The sequence below is a fragment of the Jaculus jaculus genome, chromosome X (genome assembly GCF_020740685.1).
Source record: "Jaculus jaculus isolate mJacJac1 chromosome X, mJacJac1.mat.Y.cur, whole genome shotgun sequence".
In the NCBI taxonomy this organism is placed as follows: domain Eukaryota; kingdom Metazoa; phylum Chordata; class Mammalia; order Rodentia; family Dipodidae; genus Jaculus; species Jaculus jaculus.
The window spans coordinates 102,497,108-102,516,910 of NC_059125.1; the positions used below are offsets into that span (position 1 = coordinate 102,497,108).

Below are 19,803 nucleotides of genomic sequence, written 5' to 3' on the forward strand. Positions count from 1 at the left end.
AATCGGACTTAAATGAGATTGAATGTAGTTAGTTCCTGAGATGCTGATTTCTTTATGAGCTTGGTTGAGGATTTAAGCTCAGAACTCACATTTTGTATATGTTCTAGGGTCTCTTGGTTTACCTGGACAAAAGGGTGAAAAAGGAAACCCAGGTGCTACTGGTCCCAAAGGATTACCGGTAAGGTTTGGGTATATTATAACTAAAAGAGAAATATAACAAAACCATGCATCCTTTGATATTTATTTGTGGATGTATATAGTATGTTTAGCGTGCATATAAATTTGTAATTCATTTTATTACTCGATTGTCACTGGCTCATAGCGTTTGCTTGATTCAGTACTTGGTGTGCTACATGTTATTGTGTAGGTTGATGGAGTAAACTGGAGAGAAGTGTGTTGGGAAAATCTTCATTTTCTTTTTTGCCTTCGTTCTTACCCATCTTTATTTTCCCCTGCAATTCAGGGAATACCAGGAGCTCCAGGTGCTCCAGGCTTTCCTGGATCTAAAGGCGATCCTGGCGACGTCTTCACTTTTCCAGGAATGAAGGGTGATAAAGGAGAGTTTGGCTCCCCTGGAGCTCCAGGACTCCCTGGTTTACCTGGTACTCCTGGACAGGATGGATTGCCAGGTCTCCCTGGCCCCAAAGGAGAGCCTGTGAGTTGGTTTCATATTCTTGCTTTTATAATGTCAAATTGTCATGTAGAAATGGTTCCTACAGGCTGAGTTTGTAGCTCAGTTGTTGAGCTCATGTTGAGCAAGGTTGAGGCCCTGGGTTCAATCCTAAGCACCAAAATAAGTTTGTAAATTAAAACAAAGCTTGGACCTGATGCTGAGATGTACCACATATTTTTAAGAGCTATTTATGTTTTTCTCATTCCCAACATTGTATTCTTTCATACCAACATATAGGTAGCTGTTATATCTATGTGTTTCTGTATTAAACTTTTCCTTTTTCAGGGTGGAATTGCTTTTAAGGGTGAAAGAGGTCCCCCTGGGAACCCAGGTTTGCCCGGTCTCCCAGGGAGTATGGGACCTATGGGACCTGTTGGGTTTGGCCCTCCAGGCCCAGTAGGTGAAAAAGGCATACAAGGTGTGGCAGGAAATCCAGGCCAGCCAGGATTACCAGGCAAGTTTATTACAGTTGTTTGGCTTGTTTTATATTTGGTACTTTAAAGCAGAAATAAATACATTGGCTTCCTTTCCTAAAAGATATGTTTCCATTTATATGTCACAAGCAAGAAAATGAAATATACTTTAAGGAGGATGCATTGTCTTGCTAACTTTTTTATCTTTGTTGTTATTGTCAATTGTCTTCTTAAATATAATGCCAAATACAGGTTTTGCAGATAATTATAATAGAAACACATATGTAACAAATAAAGTCAAGAAATAAAATATTCCCAGAATCCTAAAAATACCACACTTCTCTCTTTGTCATTTCTGTTCTAAATTTGTTTCCTGCTTCTATACCAAAACTAATTTTCTGATTTTTGCATAATATACTTCCATTTCCCCTGCTTTGTGACTACTATATGCATTCTAAAATAAACAATTTTTGTTTCTGTTTGCACTTCGTATTAGTGGGACCATAAGGTAATTACTCTTTATTATAACATGGTGTATAGCTGTAGTGTTTTCATTTTCATTTCCATTGTGTGTATTGAGTATCATAATTGATTTATTCATTCTATTGTTATTGGATATATTGTTTCTAGTTAATGTCTGTTGCAAAAACATTTACACACACACACACACACACACACACACACACACACACACACACACCCTAATTCTCATGTGCTCATACTTCTCTAGGGCAGAGGTTGGCAGATTGTAACTCATGAACCACAACTAAACTGCCACCCCTTATTATAAGAAAAATCTTTGTTAAACACATCTGTGCCCATTCTCATTGTCCATGATTTCTTTTGGAAAATAACAAAGAGTTGAATAGTTATTAAAGAAATCAGATGTTCCACAAAGCCTAAACTCTTTACTTTCAGGACTATTACAGAAACAAACAAACACATAAACTGGCTTATTCCTAAGCTAGGGTATATATTGAAGATGAACATTTTTGAGGCATAGGATAAGTACATCTTCAATCAGACTATATAATTCTCAACAATATCCAGAGCAATTATACCAACTTATAACATCATAAAACGTGTTGAGGATGTCATGTTGCTCTGTATACTCACAGATGGATTATGTTTCCATATTTTATATAGTACCCATGTGTTGAGTCAGATCTTTCCCAGAAATTTTATTTTGCCTTACTCTGATTATATTAACATTTGGCACTTTTGAATATATTTATTGGCCATTTGAATGTCCTTTTGTGAAACACATATTCACCTGTTTTTACCATTTTATTCTAATAATATACTCATTTTTCTTATTGAATTAATGGAATCCTTCATATTTTATTTGTAGTAGATCTTTGTTAGCTTTGCATTTTCTAGAAAAAGTCTTTCCCTACCATGGTTTTATCTTTGCATTCTGTGGATGGTATTGTTAATGAATAGGTAGCAGTCTTAATACAGGTCAAATTTGTCAATGTGTTCTCTCTTTTGGTGGCATGTTTAGATGTTTCTTTTTTATGGAAATAGGAGATCCCACATTTTTTCTGCACATTGGGGAACCACAGGAGCAGGTGGTGTGTCTGCATCCAAGTGCGAAAGCTTAAGTGTCTGGGGGTGGGTGGTTGCTAATACAAGTTTCAAAGTCTGAATGCTAGAGAGAAATACATTCTGAGGCTCCAAGCCAGGTGAACATGGGCATTCCAGCTGAGAAAGAGAAAAAAAAAAGGCTGGGAGAAATTCAGCCCATTCAGTTTGCAGTGTTCTGGCTTTTAGCAGTTGGATGATGCTGTTCCACATTGGGTGAGAGCAGGTCTGCTTACTCAGTTTACTGATACAAATTTAAGTCTCTCTGGAATCACATCCCACAGGCATGCCCAGAAATACTACTTGTGCAGCATTCTGGGTATCCCTTAATTAATTCAAGCTGACATTTTAAACTTAATCATCAAACACCTTCAATCACAGAGGTGTATAAATTTTTCTGGCATCTGCTCTTTCCCTTTGAAATTCCATCTGTATGCTTGATACCTTCTTAGAACATTTACTGTAGGATTGTTTCTTTGTGATTTTTTTGGTTAGCTTTCATTTTCAAAGATTTTTAATGATTTCCTTTTTCTTTTATTAAGAGATTGTTACTCAAGTGAATACTTCTTACTCCATACTAATTTACTTTTGCTTGCAGGTCCTAAAGGTGATCCAGGCCAGACTATAACTCAGCCAGGGAAGCCTGGTATGCCTGGTACTCCTGGCAGAGATGGTGAAGTGGGTCTTCCAGGTTTGTACAGAATTCATTTTGAAACATCCTCACCATTTGTTGGCATATTTCATCAAACATTTCCCTTTTAAAAACTTCTCCTTGTTCACAGGTGACCCAGGACTCCCAGGGCAACCAGGCTTACCAGGAATACCTGGTAGCAAAGGAGAACCCGGTACCCCTGGGATTGGGCTTCCTGGGCCACCAGGTCCCAAAGGTATGTTGGACTGGCTAATGGACAGGGTAGGTTAGCTAAATAGTATGATTCTATTCATTGATGATAAAACATTACATGTAACATTTTTCTGTGCAATATAAAAATATTGAAAAGTCACATTGTGTATATGCTTCAAGTTCATGGTCTTTATTGAAAACTTTCCAGTAATAAAAATTACTGCTTTATAAAAAAATTGATTTATATACTAAAAATAGAAATTAGAACATTTTGTGCTTACCATTATATTCTCAGAATTTAGAACAGTTCCTAGCAACATAGTAAGCAGAAAACAGATTTACAGCATATATACATGCAATATTTTATCACCAAGTAAAAATACTAAGATAATTTATTGAACATGTTAGGGTTTTTGAACATGTTTTTTATTTCTTACAGTATTTATTTTCATAAATGTCAAAGGTACACATTTGTATGAGGACAGTTCTTAAATATGTCCCTACTACAAGTAAATGCTTTAAAAATGTCAGATTTCATTTTATGTGTGTTTAATATCTGCAGTTATTTCTAGTTCATTTTCAGAACTATATGATTGGCATTTTCATCATACTATATATCCAGTTAGAAGCATAATAAAAGCTCTTCTGTATTTTTGAGTGGGATTTATTCCTCATATTTAGGTATGACTTACTCTATATTTTTTTCACATATCTTGTTTGACTCACATGAGCACTATGTGAAAGATAAACACTAAAGTGATTCTGGGAGGCCATCAGAGGTCTGTAAGCCTCTGGTCATCCAGAATATCAATGAGCTTTTAACATTCTAGTGTACAAAGCATGATTGGAGAAGGTGAGAACATGGCTCTCTTTCTTAAAGTTTCTTTGTTTTGAAGATTAAAGCAATAACATCATTTTATAGGCTTTCCAGGAATTCCAGGACCACCAGGAGCACCTGGGACACCTGGGAGAATTGGTCTACAAGGCCCTCCTGGGCCACCAGGCTTTCCAGGACCAAAGGTCTGGGACATTTTTATTCACCCCTTTTCACATCAATATCTAACCTACTTTCCTAATGCCTGTTTTAACTTTGACATAAATTCAAGTCTTTATAATAAAAGTTACCTATATCACTATTGAAAATATTTAATCCCAAACTATCTTTAATAGGTTAAGAGTCCATATTTTGATCAAAAACCATTCTGATCCTATTGAGTCTGTACACTTACTGACTATGAGATAATGCATTACTTTCTCTCATGCTTCTCTATACAGTTACTATCCCATTTCATATCTGTGATACCTGTGTGATAATTGGTTGAAATGGTGCTGGATATATGAAGACCTTCACATACTCTGTCCCAGTTCCATCACAGATGCTAATACAAATCAATACCATTTATTTAGTAATAATTATAACTCTGTTTTTTTCTCTATTCCCCTTATTGTATCTTATCTAACCTCAAATTTTCCTCATTTGCCTTTCAGCCAACTGCTGTGATATGTAATTAACCTGACTTTCCCTGTATTTTCTCTTTGCTTAGTTAATTTAACTGTACCAGGTTTCATTATTAGTACTTATTTTCCATAGGAAAAACATAGCTGACTATGATCCCAGATCTCATACAAAAACTACTTCTCTGTTGGTTTATTTTTTTCTATGATTAATATTTTCAAATAAGCCCAAAAGTAAAATGTGATGGGCTGAAGAGATGGCTTAGTGGTTAATAACTTGCCTGTGAAGCCTAAGAATACCAGTTCAAGGCTTGATCCCCCAGTACCCATTTAAACCAGATACACAAGGTGGCACATGCATCTGGAGTTTGTTTGCAGTGGCTGGAGGCTCTGGTGTGCCCATTCTCTCTCCCTCTCTCACAAATAAATAGAAATAAACAAAAATTAAAAATAAAAATAAATAAAATATATTTAAAAGTAAAATGAAGTATATAATAAACTTTCATGTAGCTATTACCCAAGTACAAAATTATTAAGATTTAATCACATTTCCTTGTACTATTTTTTTCTTTTCTCAATATTTTAACCCAAACCTCAAAATCATGTTATTTCATCTATAAATGTTTCAGTATTCTTCTCTATCTAAGTAGAAATTTTATCCAAATGCCATGATACCATTATAAGGCTTAGCCAAATTAAAAGCAGTAATTTAACTTATCTAATACTCAGTCTGTAATAACATTTCCTAACTTGGTTTGATTGTTATTTAAATCTTAATGCCCTTTCTGTTATTCTTATTCTGAAACCAGTCCACCTCATTTGTTTTACCGAACTCAGTTTCCCATCTTCCAGATGTTTTCTACCATGAAAATTAAGTTTAATTTGATTATCCTTCCCTTCTCACCATGGAGGGGGCGTTATATTGTGTTTTCTGCTTTGAATTTTCTATACTTAACTGTAAGCATCAGGAAAGTCATGGGAGTTTTTGTTTTATTTTGTCATGTGTGCACTTAAGGGGGAGCCAGGATTTGGGTTACCTGGGCCACCTGGGCCACCAGGATTCCCAGGTTTCAAAGGAACACTTGGTCCAAAAGGTGATCGTGGTTTCCCAGGACCTCCAGGTCCTCCAGGACGCACTGGTTTGGATGGGCTACCAGGACCAAAAGGTATGGAGGCTCTTGCTACTTCTCAGTTACTTTAAGCTTTTAAAGAAATTGAAACATTTGATAAAATTTGAGCAATAATTAGCCCAGTCAATTAGAAAGCCATGATGCTCCTTTGTCATGGCTATACTCTTATTCATCTTTCATTGATTATTTTTGTTTTTCATTTATTAGATATATAATAAGAAGGTATTTATATAAAAGTAACACAGTCTTATGTCTGGTAGTACAGGCCAGTAATCCCAGCACTTGAGAGGCAGTGGTAGGAGGAATTGAATGTCAGCCTTAGCTACACAGTGATTTCAAAGCCAGCATAGGTTACATGAGATCCTGGGATAAATATAAATAAACAACCATAAGTCTTCCTTCTACTCTCTCCACATCCACATGGCTCCACTCCATCCTGTATATGCCCAGTGTTTAGTTCCTTTACAAATATACTAGCTAATATGAATATTTTTATTTTTTTGAATTTATTAAAGGATAGAACAATGCCTTTTGCATTTTTGTCATTTTGTTTATTTCATAGCATTTTATGTCTTGTGTATTGGCCCAAATTAGTATTTAGACATCTTCATACTTAAAAGAGAATATTACCTTAGTACTTAATTTCATGAGTATGCTATAAATTATTCTAGTTGCTATTTGCCACTATGGATTTTTGCTAGTCTATTCTTATTACAAATAATGCCATAGTGAATAATCTTTCATACACATTATTTCTGGTGTGCATGTGCATAATACATACACATACACACACACACACACACATATAATAACAAACATGGTTTTTCTAAATATTGTCAAATTCCTCTTCATTTCTAAAATTTCACACTTCTACCAGCAATACATGTGTATTTGCTTTCCCAAAAGCCTTCCTGAATATGCTAGAAAAGCTCCTGAACTTTTGTTAGCTTGATGGAAATAGGTTTAGGTTTATTAGTATAGCTTTTTAAAATTATTTTATTTAAAAATATTTAAATGTAAAGAAAAATTAAATGAATCACACAGTGAGTGGCCATGTATTTAATGCTTAAATTCTACAATCAACATTTTTTCTCCTGCCAGAATTTTTACTGTTTTCAATTTTTAATAATTAAAAATTTTGTTAGGGCTGGAGAGATGGCTTAACAGTTAAGCGCTTGCCTATGAAGCCTAAGGACCCTGGTTCAAGGCTCAATTTCCCAGGACCCACATTAGCCAGATGCACAAGGGGCGCGCACATCTGGAGTTCATTTAAGTGGCTGGAAGCCCTGGAGTGCCCATTCTCTCTTTTTGTGCCTCTTTCTCTCTCTGTCTGTCGCTCTCAAATAAATAAATAAAAATCAAAGAAAAATTGTTATATGGACAATTCTTATTCCCTTCCTATTTTCTTATTATGTCCTATCCTCCCCAGCCCCATACCACTGAGGTCTCTCCTCAGTGGGGTCACTGGTATTTACTGTGGGCCTATGGACTATGAATACAACATTCACTCTCTGAGGCAGGGTAGCAATGCCTAAGGATACTCCTTCCCACCCTGTGGCTCTTACGGTATTTCTGTTCTACCTTCTGCAATGTTCTCTGAGCCTTGCCAGGTGTGTTATAAGTCTACCTTAGTGTTGTGTTCTCAGAAACTTTTTGATTTCTGCTTTAATATATTTGATTGTCCTCAGTGTCTATCACCATATCCCTGGTACAGGTTGTCAGGCTTACCATGAGAGTAGCTTCATGTTTAACTCATTATTTCCTCCATGGTCCTGCCAAAATTTTGTTTTTATGACAAACATAGAGGCTCTCAGTATAGCACAGTGAAACAGGAATTGCCTAGTATGTGCAAAAGCCCAGGTTAAATCCTTCACACCATAAAAGAGAATTTCATATATATCACAAAGTATAAAGTTCATTACAGTAACAACTATGCACCCATCACTGACATTCTACTATCAGTTGTTACCAACATTCTTTGTTATATTTCTGTCAAACTAACTATCCTTCTTTGTATCTATTGAAAAAAAGGTTATAATTTATAATTCTGTATTGACAAATACAACTGTGTAACTGAAACCACTACTAAGATAACATCTTTGGGCTGTAGATCTTCATGAACTTGCCTACCATGCTGAAGGTCCTGGCTTCTATCCCTTTGTTGGTCACATATTTTGTCATATACTATGATTTTGATACTTTTAAAATATTGAAACTATTCTCAGCCCAAGGAATTTGCAAAGATGTCTGTAGGTCACATTTACCCCCTAGGCAGCACTTTGTTGTCCCTACTTTTCATGAAAGCATCAGAGACAATATTTGCAATCAGAACCTACTCAAAAACTATTGAGGGCTGGAGAGGTGGCTTAGCATTTAAATCACTTGCCTATGAAGCCTAAGGACCCATGTTTGACTCTTCAAATCCCACGTAAGGTAGACATACAAGGTGATACATGGGCGCATGGTCACACATGCACACAAGGTGGCACACACGTCTAGAGTTTGATTACAGTGGCTAGAGGCCCTGGAACACCAGTGTTTTCTCTGTCTGTCTCTCTCTCTCATACACACACACATAAAGGAAAATCTCAGTCTGTTGGGTTTCCCTCATTTTTTAAAAAAATTGCAAATAATAATAATAATAATAACTATTGAACTGGACATTAAAAGAAAATAGAAGGATAATTTGGATTTCATGAAAATAATTTATTTTCATATCATATATTAAATAGAGTACTTATAATAGGACTACAATAAAACTTCTTAAAACTAATCAGAAAGTCTCAACTTAAATAAAAGACAATGGGAAAAGTAGGCAATAATTTCAATAGATATTTAACCACAGGATACATCCAAATGACAAGTGCATGTAAAAATATAGTCATGTGATAATATCAGACATTGCCAAATATTTGCAGTAACTAGAAATGTATTGTACTGCTAGTGAGCATCCAAGAAGATGCAGCTTCTTTTAAAATCAGCCCAATTTCTGGCACCAGGGTAAAGAAATGCTTGGGTGTTTTCATTTTGAAAAACAGCAGTGGTTTCTTAAAATGTGAAACACTGGGGCTGGAGAGATGGCTTAGCGGTTAAGCGCTTGCCTGTGAAGCCTAAGGACCCCAGTTCGAGGCTCGGTTCCCCAGGTCCCACGTTAGCCAGATGCACAAGGGGGCGCACCCGTCTGGAGTTCGTTTGCAGAGGCTGGAAGCCCTGGCGCGCCCATTCTCTCTCTCTCCCTCTACCTGTCTTTCTCTCTGTGTCTGTCACTCTCAGATAAATAAATAAAAAAAAATGAACAAAAAAAATATATTTAAAAATGTGAAACACTGGTCTTACCCCATGAAACAACAATTCCACTTCTAGGTATTAGCTAAAGACATATAGGCAGCATCACACAGCATTCTATAAATCAGTGTTCATACGAGCTTATTAAAAATCACCAAGACAGGGCTGGAGAGATGGCTTAGCGGTTAAGCGCTTGCCTGTGAAGCCTAAGGACCCCGGTTCGAGGCTCGGTTCCCCAGGTCCCACGTTAGCCAGATGCACAAGGGGGCGCACGCGTCTGGAGTTCGTTTGCAGTGGCTGGAAGCCCTGGCGCGCCCATTCTCTCTCTCTCCCTCTATCTGTCTTTCTCTCTATGTCTGTCGCTCTCAAATAAATTAAAAAAAAATCACCAAGACAGAATTTAATAGGTGTAGGCCCTCTTGTACCAGCACAAGGGTGAAGGAGACAGACACAGAGAACACTCAACTCCTACCAGAGACACAGAGGCTCCCAAGTCCTGAAGTAGACCTAAAACAAATCCATCATGGCTCAGGGAAATTTGCAGAAGAGGGGACGGAAAGATTATTAGAGCCACATGTTGGGATATTATGCACAGAGCCATTACCTCTTACCCATAACTGATGGCTAACCACACAATGCACCACCCATTTTCCCCAACAAGGAGGGTCCCTGCAGAGGGGGGAGGACAGGGAAGCGGCTAATGATAGTACCAACATGGCTGTATACACACTGTGTACATGAATTTTAAATATGAGAAAAAAATCACCACGAATTGGAAGCAGCCCACATGTCTAAGAAATAGTGATCAGACTAACAAAATGCAGTGTATTTACACAATAGAGTATATATAATATGAAAGACATACTCGAAAGGATACATGCCACATGCATTTGTGACATTCTAAAAGGAAAAACTGTTAGTGATTTTAAGTAAATAGAAATACGGGAAGGATTGACTACAGTTGGGCAAAGTCCCTTTGGAAATTATGGAACTTTTTTGCATCTTGATAGTTTTGTTTATTTTTATTTATTTATTTAAGAGTGACAGACAGAGAGAGAACGAGGCGAGGGGGTGAGAATGGGCGCGCCAGGGCCTCCAGCCAGTGCAAACAAACTCCAGATGCATGCGCCCCCTTGTACATCTGGTTAACTGGGTCCTGGGGAATCGAGCCTCGAACCAGGGTCCTTAGGCTTCACAGGCAAGTGCTTAACCGCTAAGCCATCTCTTGATTTTATTGTCAATTATATGACTGGATAAATTTGTCAAAACTGAACCAGATATACACTGAAATTTTAATACATGTAAAAGTTTTAAAAAGTTGGAGTGATCAAAGATGGGGAGAGTTAATAGTGAAGTTTCTATTATTAAAGTGATCTTTTAGTTATGATGTTAGCAGCTAAAACATATTTTAGCCATAACCCTGAGATTTAATAAAAGGAAAATCTTGAAAGTTAAGTACTTGAAATATATTTTAAAGTTATAAACAATTCCCAAAAACTAGTTATATTTAGAGTGAAGGTGTTATTTATACTCTTTTGACTTATTTTGTGGGGTTAAGTACTGGGGTTAATTGCTTATTACATTATAAGGTTCATAAATGTTAATAGATTTTCTACTTTGGGTACCTAAGTATAGTGTTTTCTTTTTCTGAATGAAAAGCTGTTACTTTCAATATCTAAACTATGTTTGGGTTTTTTAAGGTGATATTGGACCAGTTGGGCAACCTGGGCCAATAGGACCTCCTGGGTCACCAGGAATTGGTGTCCAGGGACCCCCAGGCCCACCAGGGACTCCTGGGCCGATAGGCCAACCTGGTAAGATTGCAAGAGATGTGCCTCTCTCATATATGAATGTAATAGACTCCAGAAAATTGATTTAAAAGATCATTTATCTTGTAAAAATGAAAAATCATATGTCACCACAGAAGAGCTATTTAAATTCTTGGTGTTTTTCTTTATTTTCATCTAAAATTTATGTATTTCCAATAGCACAAATTGATGATGGCATAGTTACTACTGCCATATAATCATTGAGCAAGAGAGAGTTTTGGAAGCATGGAACTTAAGCTCCTAGTGCTCATTCTTTCACGCTTGAGCAGCTTTAAAGCAGTCACAAACACATCCTTATCCATGGAACATCTTTGCATTTTAAGTACATAAGTACTGAAGTAGGGGCTCCACAAAATTGTTCTGTAAAGAAATATACTAAGCATTTCATTTCATTTTCTTTTTTAATGTAGTTGACTCACTGCCCCTTTTGCCTCAGACTTGGAAGCACTGTGTAACTGAGCAGATTTTTTTTTTTTCAAGGAAGGGTCTCACTCTAGCCCAGGCTGACCTGGAATTCACTATGGAGTCTCAGGGTGGCCTCAAACTCACGGCAATCCTCCTACCTCTGCCTCTGGGATTAAAGGCGTGCACCACCATGCCCGGCTAAGAGCAGATATTTTATATTATTTTCTCCATTTTTATTAACATTTTCCATGATTATAAAAAATATCCAAAGGTAATACCCTCCCTTTGAAATTTCGTTCTCCATCATATCCCCTCCCCATCTCAATCTTTGTACTTACATATATACAATACCAACCTATTAAGTACCCTCCACCCTTCCTTTCTTTTCCCTTTATATCTCCTTTTTAACTTACTGGCCTTTGCTACTGAGTTTTTTCCTTCTCACGCAAAAGCCCAATCATCTATTATTATTATTGAAAATGTTACTTTTTATCAGCTACTCAAAAAAGTTTCATCAATATAAAACCTAGTGATTTGCTTCTATAGATAATGAAATATATGTTTTTCTATGCTTGTATGAGAGTATTCAGAGATAAAGATTTCTTAGTCATTTGGTGATGTGAATTCTCATTTTAATTAAGCAGATATAGAAAGGGCCATTTTGAGGTCTGCATTATATTATTTCAAAGCACTATAATAACTGATAAAGTAAGAAGAAATATGGAATACCTAATCATTCTTTGAACATTTGGACACATCAGAAAGTGTGACATAATTCATATGCACTTGTAGTTACTCAAACATAAATGCATTTTCTGACCTTAGATGATTATAGGCATTTTTTGGCTATCGTGTTTAAGTCTACAAATAGTGGACTATGTGTCTGGAATTAGATAGTAGGAGGCCCTGAGGTACCTATTCACTCTCTCTCTCTCTCTCTCTCTCTCTCACACACACACGCACACACTCTTTCTCTTTCTCTCTACTAAGTAAATATTGTTTTAAATCTAGAAATAGTTGAATAGTTATTAGCATTATAAAAAGCATGGGAAAGCTATTTTCATGTCCTTTTTAAAAAAAAAACTGATTTTAAGGTACATTGTACTGATTGAAAAATAAGAACACTTAGAGTCATGATTTGAACCAGGCTGTTATAAAATAGTTGCTTTATCACTTATGAAAAATACATTCATGCCCAACTAGCATACCAGCAGGATCTTGAAGAATAGTATTTTTAGTTTTGGCCATTACAGGCTTCACCTGCTCTTTCATAAGGTAGTTAAAATGAATTCATCACTTCAATTGTGTTTTTATTACCCATTTCAATTCCAAAAATTGCATGAACTTATGGAAGCATTCTGAATTCTTAAGTCACAGCTGAGTAAAAATAAAAAGAAACATTATTAACAAGAATCTGAATAAAATACAGATTTGGCTACATATGTTTTATACCTTTTCAAACTTAGCTAATCTGCTTTCATTCATCTGACCTTCTAATCTTTTCTATCTCTGTCATAATATAGATATATCTTTCTTGTAGACTATAGGAATATTGATTATAAAGTCTACATAGTATTGTCTCAGCACACACCTAAATCAATTAACAATCTTTAGTAGTCAAAATAGCATAAAATGTATTAAGTATACTCAATACAGAAATGTTCTCAATTCACTTTTTTTTTCACCATAGGTGGATCATTCTTACTCTATACTAGTCACATATAGTTATTTTTAGGTAAATTTCCTTTCCATCATGAAAGCAGAATATTATCATGACCTATTTTAATGTTTGTACTTATATGTTAATTGTTGGGTAATTATCAAGACTATTCATAATATCTTATTAAGTCTAAAATACACTACATGACTTAAATACTAAGTTTCAAAATTATAAGGAGTTTATGTAATATACTCATTTCACTTTGCGACAGTTAACTTCATGTGAAATATTCTCTGTTGTTACTGCTCCAGTGCAAAATGTTTGCATTTCTTCTTATTATTCACTTAGCTTTACTATCTGCTGGTTTTTTTCTCTCTTTTTGTAAGTATGAAACTTTATTTCTTATTTTAGTGATTTTTTTCTAAGGCAAGCTATACAACTTAGCACATATTTAGAAATTAAGGCCCTATTGAATATCAATTGCTTATCCAACAGCAAGAAAATACAAGAAAAATTGACAAGAAAATACAAGCAAAATGCTTTGTGTCCCATGACCTACTAACTCAGGCCACAAATAGAGGCTGTTAATTCTTTTTTTATTTTATTTTATTTTATTTTATTTTATTTTATTTTAGTTTAGTTTAGTTTAGTTTAGTTTAGTTTAGTTTAGTTTAGTTTAGTTTTTTGGTTTTTCGAGGTAGGGTCTCATTCTGTCTCAGGCTGACCTGAATTTAACTGTGTAGTCTCAGGGTGGCCTCAAACTCACAGCAATCCTCCTACCTCTGCCTCCTGAGTGTTGGGATTAAAGACGTGAGCCACCACACCCGGCAAGGCTGTTAATTCTTATTTGTGTTGGCTGTTAATGTAGATTGTTAGGACATTCATGACTGACTCATTTTATAGTTAAGTTAAATATACTCTATGTCCATACATCATGTATTAACATGGACCAAATATATTGTAATCCTTGTGCAGTTCAGGAAACTGTCTAATTGAATCACCTAAAAAGAAAAAAAAAATACTTTCACTACTATTAGTCAAAGCAGACATCAAACCCCCAAGAATTATCCATGTCAATTTCATAAATTAAGTAGAATGTATTATAGATTTATAACTATTTATATAGCTATGAAATCCTCAGAGTAAGTGTGTTTATGTGTGCATAGTTTTCACCTTTTTCCTCCCCCAACTAATATCTAATATCTGCCTTTGGCTGCCAGTAAAATTTCAGTCTTTGTATACTTCTGCATAGTTTTGGAAGACTTTTGCTATGGTTTTTGTTATTACATGTGGGATTCAGTAGATATTTTGAAGTTGAATTGAGATTTTTCATGCTGGATATTATCAGGATGCTTATTCCTGACCGTATTTATAGAAAAGGTCATACTATAGAAAGTATAGCTAACTATATGTTCCTATTAATAACAATGAAGAAAGAAATCTGCATAGTACATGGTTGTTCACTCATTTTCATCTACTGGTATTGTTTTACTCCACTTGCCCTGCCATAGTATAAAATAAAATTACATTCTAATAAAGTTATCTTCTAACTGACCCTTAAATACCAAAATCTTTATTGTTAGCAATGTAAAAGTCAGAGATAATTGAGTGTAAAACTGACTTTCACCCCAAAATACTATTTTTTGTGAATGTTAAAGAATGGACAAATACATTGAATTCATAAAGTAAGCTATATGAACATCTACGAAAATGCCAAACACAGTTTTTTCTTTTTTATTATTATTAGTTGTGTGCATAGTGTGTAGACAGCCATGTTGGTACCATAGTTAGCCTCAGTGCATGATAGTAATAAATTGATAAGTAGTAGCTTCTGTTTATTGGGTATTTTAATCCAATATTTTTGTGATTAGTTTTGTTTCCTAGTCTAATGACTCTTTTACTAACTTACTTTTGCTTCTGTAGGTCCCTGTCCCTTGAGCTTCTACTGTACCAGATATTGTAATTTTTCTCAAAATTCACATCTAAACATAATGCTCGAAACATGAAAAACCAAGATTGCTCCATACAATTTTAGTTTCCTTTTAAAATATTTTAGTTTTGTTTATTTATTTGAGACAGAGAGAAAGAGAGAGGTAGAATGGCATGTACCACATTGTGAATCTGGCTTACCTGGGTCCTTAGGCTTTGCAGGTAAGTGACTTAATTACTAAGCCATCTCTTCAGCCCTAGTTCCTGTTGGTTATCTCATATACCTGCATTCTTGGAATAAATTTCAAAACAAATTATTTCTATTGATGACTTGTCTATTAACTATTAGAGATATAAAATAACAATAAGTAGCAGTTTATATAGAACTTACAATTTTCATCGTCACATATGTCAAAATATGATAGAAAAATTAAATTTCTCTTCATTTTTATGGTATATTACTGTAAAATTGAAATATTGGAACAATGACTACTGTGCTAAGCTAAATTCTCAAGTCTTTAAAATAAATTTTGTCAACTTAAGGTCATGCTAAAAGAAGGTATTAAAATATCTTAAAAACCAGTGTATTTTTCTTTCTAAAATAAATTTCTATGAATTTTCAACAATAAAATTAGTTTATATTGTTACAAAGACACTAGGAATGATTATTTGGGTTATTCTACTCAGTTTTGCCTCAGTCAGAAGATGAGAGTCACCAATATTTACTGACTCACCTAAGTCACACAGTTGATGGGTACAGGAGAGAGAACATACATGATGCTTTTTATTTAATTTTGTTTGGCACAGTTATATTAATATTAAGGGAGTTTAGGTAGTTTGAGGTAGTGTCCCACTGTAATCCAGAGTGATCTATAACTCACTCTATAGCCCAGGCTGGCATTGAACTTGTGGCAATCCTCCTAAATTAGCCTTCTCAGTACTGAGATTAAAGGCATAAGTTACCACATCTGGAGAAATTACTTTTCAATATCATTTTTTCTGTAAAATCCTGGTAGAAAACTGCAAAAAAAGAAATTTTAACAGGCGGAGAGATGACTCAGCAGTTAAGGAGCTTGCTTGCAAAGCCAATGGAGCCAAGTTTGATTCCCTAGTACCCACGTAAAGCCACATGCACCAGGTGATACGTGTCTAGAGTTCGTTTGCAGTGGCACGCCCATCCTCTCTCTCTATCTTCCTTTTTCTCTCTCATTCGCTCTCAAATAAATAAATAAAATATTTTATAAAAGAGGTTTAACAATAGAAACTAATGACAATATGTTATTGAAACAGCATGTACACCAAAGCCAAAACAAAATCAAAAGTGCCTTATTTAGCAGTTCATCACTTTAAAGAGGACACTAACTCATATTATGATAAACCAATGCAAATCCAACTGTGGTTAATGGGCCAGTGTCACATCATAACCTATTATTAGTCTACAAAGGGATATGGACCAAAATTGAGAGTAAAGCATTTGAAAAATATTATATAGCATTTTCATGGCACAATCAAATTTCTTGACACTAATGACCAAAATGTACACTTATTTTCCATTTTTCTTTTGTGTTTCAAGTTTTAATAATTTTATTGCATTTTTAAAAATTCATTCATAATAAACAATGAGTGAAAAATTTGTCTTTTCCACAATATAGATCCATTGTCTTAGAAAAATAAAGAACAATCAACTCCTACCAAACCAGATATGCAAAGACACAGAGGCTCCGAAGACCTCATCACTAAAATGGACCTAAAATAAATCCAACAAGGCTCAGGGAAATTTGCGGAGGGGGGCGGGCGGGCAGAAAGAAAGTCAGAGCCGCACGTGGGGTCAGGCTACACAGAGACATTTCCTACTACCCATAACTGATTGTTAACCCCACAATACATGACCCATATACCCCAACGAGGGTCCCTGTGGAGGGGGAGGATATGGAGGAGGCTAATAATGTACCAACTTGACTGTATTCACTGAGTACAAAACTAATAAAAAAGAAAGAAAGAAAAAAAGAAAAAGACAAACAATCTGAACTGTTCCAGGTCAGCCTGGGCTAGAGTGAAACCCCACCTTAAGAAAAAATAAAGGCCGGCTGTGGTGGAACATGCCTTTAATCCCAGCACTGAGGAGGAAGAGGTTGGAGGAGAGGCCACCTGAGACTGCATAATTAATTCTAGGTCAGACTGAACCAGAGTGAGACCCTACCTCAACAAACAAACAAAATCTGAAATGAGGATTTTTTTCAATCATTTTATGTTCATGATACCAAAAGTTCTCTAACTTGCTCTTAAGTTTGTTATATATAGGGTTGTATCATTTCTTTGCTTGAAAAATAACCACAAGGTACATCTCTTAAAATTGTTTCAATGTTTGTTAATCCTTTCATTAACTAGGTGTGCATGGATTACCAGGAGAGAAAGGGGATCCAGGACCTCCTGGATTTGATGTTCCAGGACCCCCTGGTGAAAGGGGAAGTCCAGGGATCCCTGGAGCACCTGGTCCTGTAGGACCCCCAGGATCACCAGGCATTCCAGGAAAAGCAGGTGCCCCAGGATTTCCAGGTAATTTGTTTGATTTGTTTAATAATATGGCTTTGTTGTTGTTTGTTTAGGGACTTAGTAGTAATATGATTCTGGTAGGGGATCCTTGCATTTGCTTTTTGTAGTTTGGCACTATCTATTAAGGAAAAGTGTTAAATGTCTTTGCAGAGAACTATTTGCTATTTGCACTATATCTTTCTCTATAAAAAGTCTAGCTATACATTGTTATATAAGAAACAGCCTCAACTGTAATGGTTTATGCTGCTTTTTTTTATTCTTCTTAAGATTCTGTGGGTAGAAATCAAGGGCTGGCTTTGCTAGATTATCTATAGTCCATATAATGCCAACAAAAGTGGTTGGAGAGCACCTGGGTATTGTTTGACTCACATCACATCTCATCATGGTGGCTCTTCACATAGCTTGGTCCTCCTATCATCACAGTATCAAAGTACTTTCTACCACTTCATGGAAATTTGCTTCCCAGGAAAGAATTTCAAAAGCCAAAAGTCCCCAGGTAGAAAACACAAGAGTTCTTATGAACAGGAGATACACTGTGTCATATACTCAAGAATAAAACTGATGGGCTGGAGAGATGGCTTAGCGGTTAAGCGCTTGTCTGTGAAGCCTAAGGACCCCGGTTCAAGACTCAATTCCCCAGGACCCACGTTAGCCAGATGCACAAGGGGGCGCACGCGTCTGAAGTTCGTTTAGAGTGCTGGAGGCCCTGGCACGCCCATTCTCTCTGTCTCTCTCTCTCTCTCTCTCTCTCTCTCTCTCTTACTCTCAAATAAATAAAATAAATAAATAAATAAACAAACAAAAAAGAATAAAACTGAGTAAGCCCACATTTTAGAGGAAGGACTACAACAGGACTTGTAAACTGGTAAAAATTTTAAAAATAAAAAAAACCTGCTACATTGAAAGGGCTCTGTAGAGATTAGCTGCTGCAATTAATGTCTGTATCCTGGGTATAGGCAGTAATGGATAGTAAGGTTGCAGAAAGTGCAAAAGACAAACTTTCTCACTGCTTTCCCCCCACTCTTCAGTAGTTTTCCAGTTGAAATCGTAAAACATAAACTTCATCTTTCCAAAAGAAAAAAAAAGTTAATTACTGATTTTCTTCAAAGGTGCCAAAGGTGAAATGGGTATGATGGGACCCCCAGGTCCACCAGGACCTTTGGGAATTCCTGGCAGAAGTGGTGTTCCTGGTCTTAAAGGTAAGAATCTATGTTTGCTGACAGATATGTATAATAAAAGAAAATTATCTATTTTGTCTATATAGAATATTTTTACTATGTTAAAATAAGCATTGTATAGCATTTTGTTTTGTGGTGATGAGACTATTGAAAGGTCTTGTTTTCAATCTGAAGTTAAACTTAGTTTGTATCCCATGAACCATGGTAAATATTTACTTCAAAATATACAGACTAAACATGCATTTGTTTTTCTTACAGTGTTTGTCATTATCACAAATCCTGGGAAGCAGAAATGTTGTTATTTGAGTTAAAAATGTGTAGGCATTCAAATAAAATTAAAAGGCAACAACTATGTTGCATAAATGTTTTGTGTGACTAGAAGTCTGCCCAATTATGAAATATATAAATAATTTTGCATGCATTCATCATGGATGAATAAATCTGATGTGCTTTGTCTTCCCCATGCATGGTGATTTTAGGTGATGTCGGTTTGCAGGGTCAGCCAGGACTTCCAGGTCCTGCAGGAGAAAAAGGTGGTAAAGGAGAGCCTGGCTTGCCTGGACCTCCTGGAACAATAGATCCAAATCTCTTGGGTTCAAAAGGAGAGAAAGGGGAACCTGGCTTGCCAGGTAAGTAAACACATATATTTTCAAATACTTTTGGCATATCTGAAGTTTAATTTGTGGGAATTGGGAGTGCTAGGTAACAAACTGGCTCTTGGGAATGCTAAATATGCATTCTACCCCTATGCTATACCCCTGAAGTTTAATTTAAGTTATCTGAGAAATAATTTGTAATACAGAATTCAACAAGTCATCTAGACAGATAAACCAAATTTTGGTAATAAACATAAGTTATCATTGGA

At 35.8% G+C, this 19,803-nt stretch overlaps 1 protein-coding gene across 3 annotated transcripts in view; it reads left to right on the top strand.

Moving 5' to 3' along the window:
* Window positions 1-19,803, top strand: part of Col4a5 (collagen type IV alpha 5 chain) — a 240,158-nt gene that overhangs the window by 160,208 nt on the left and 60,147 nt on the right. For all 3 annotated transcript variants that reach the window (XM_045140190.1, XM_045140191.1, XM_004659142.2), the window contains exons 23-33: window positions 108-178; window positions 464-655; window positions 959-1,127; window positions 3,269-3,361; window positions 3,453-3,557; window positions 4,437-4,534; window positions 5,985-6,135; window positions 11,085-11,198; window positions 17,596-17,763; window positions 18,870-18,959; window positions 19,418-19,567. In XM_045140190.1, the coding sequence (XP_044996125.1) occupies window positions 108-178; window positions 464-655; window positions 959-1,127; window positions 3,269-3,361; window positions 3,453-3,557; window positions 4,437-4,534; window positions 5,985-6,135; window positions 11,085-11,198; window positions 17,596-17,763; window positions 18,870-18,959; window positions 19,418-19,567 (1,401 nt within the window). The remainder of the gene's footprint in view (window positions 1-107; window positions 179-463; window positions 656-958; window positions 1,128-3,268; window positions 3,362-3,452; window positions 3,558-4,436; window positions 4,535-5,984; window positions 6,136-11,084; window positions 11,199-17,595; window positions 17,764-18,869; window positions 18,960-19,417; window positions 19,568-19,803) is intronic.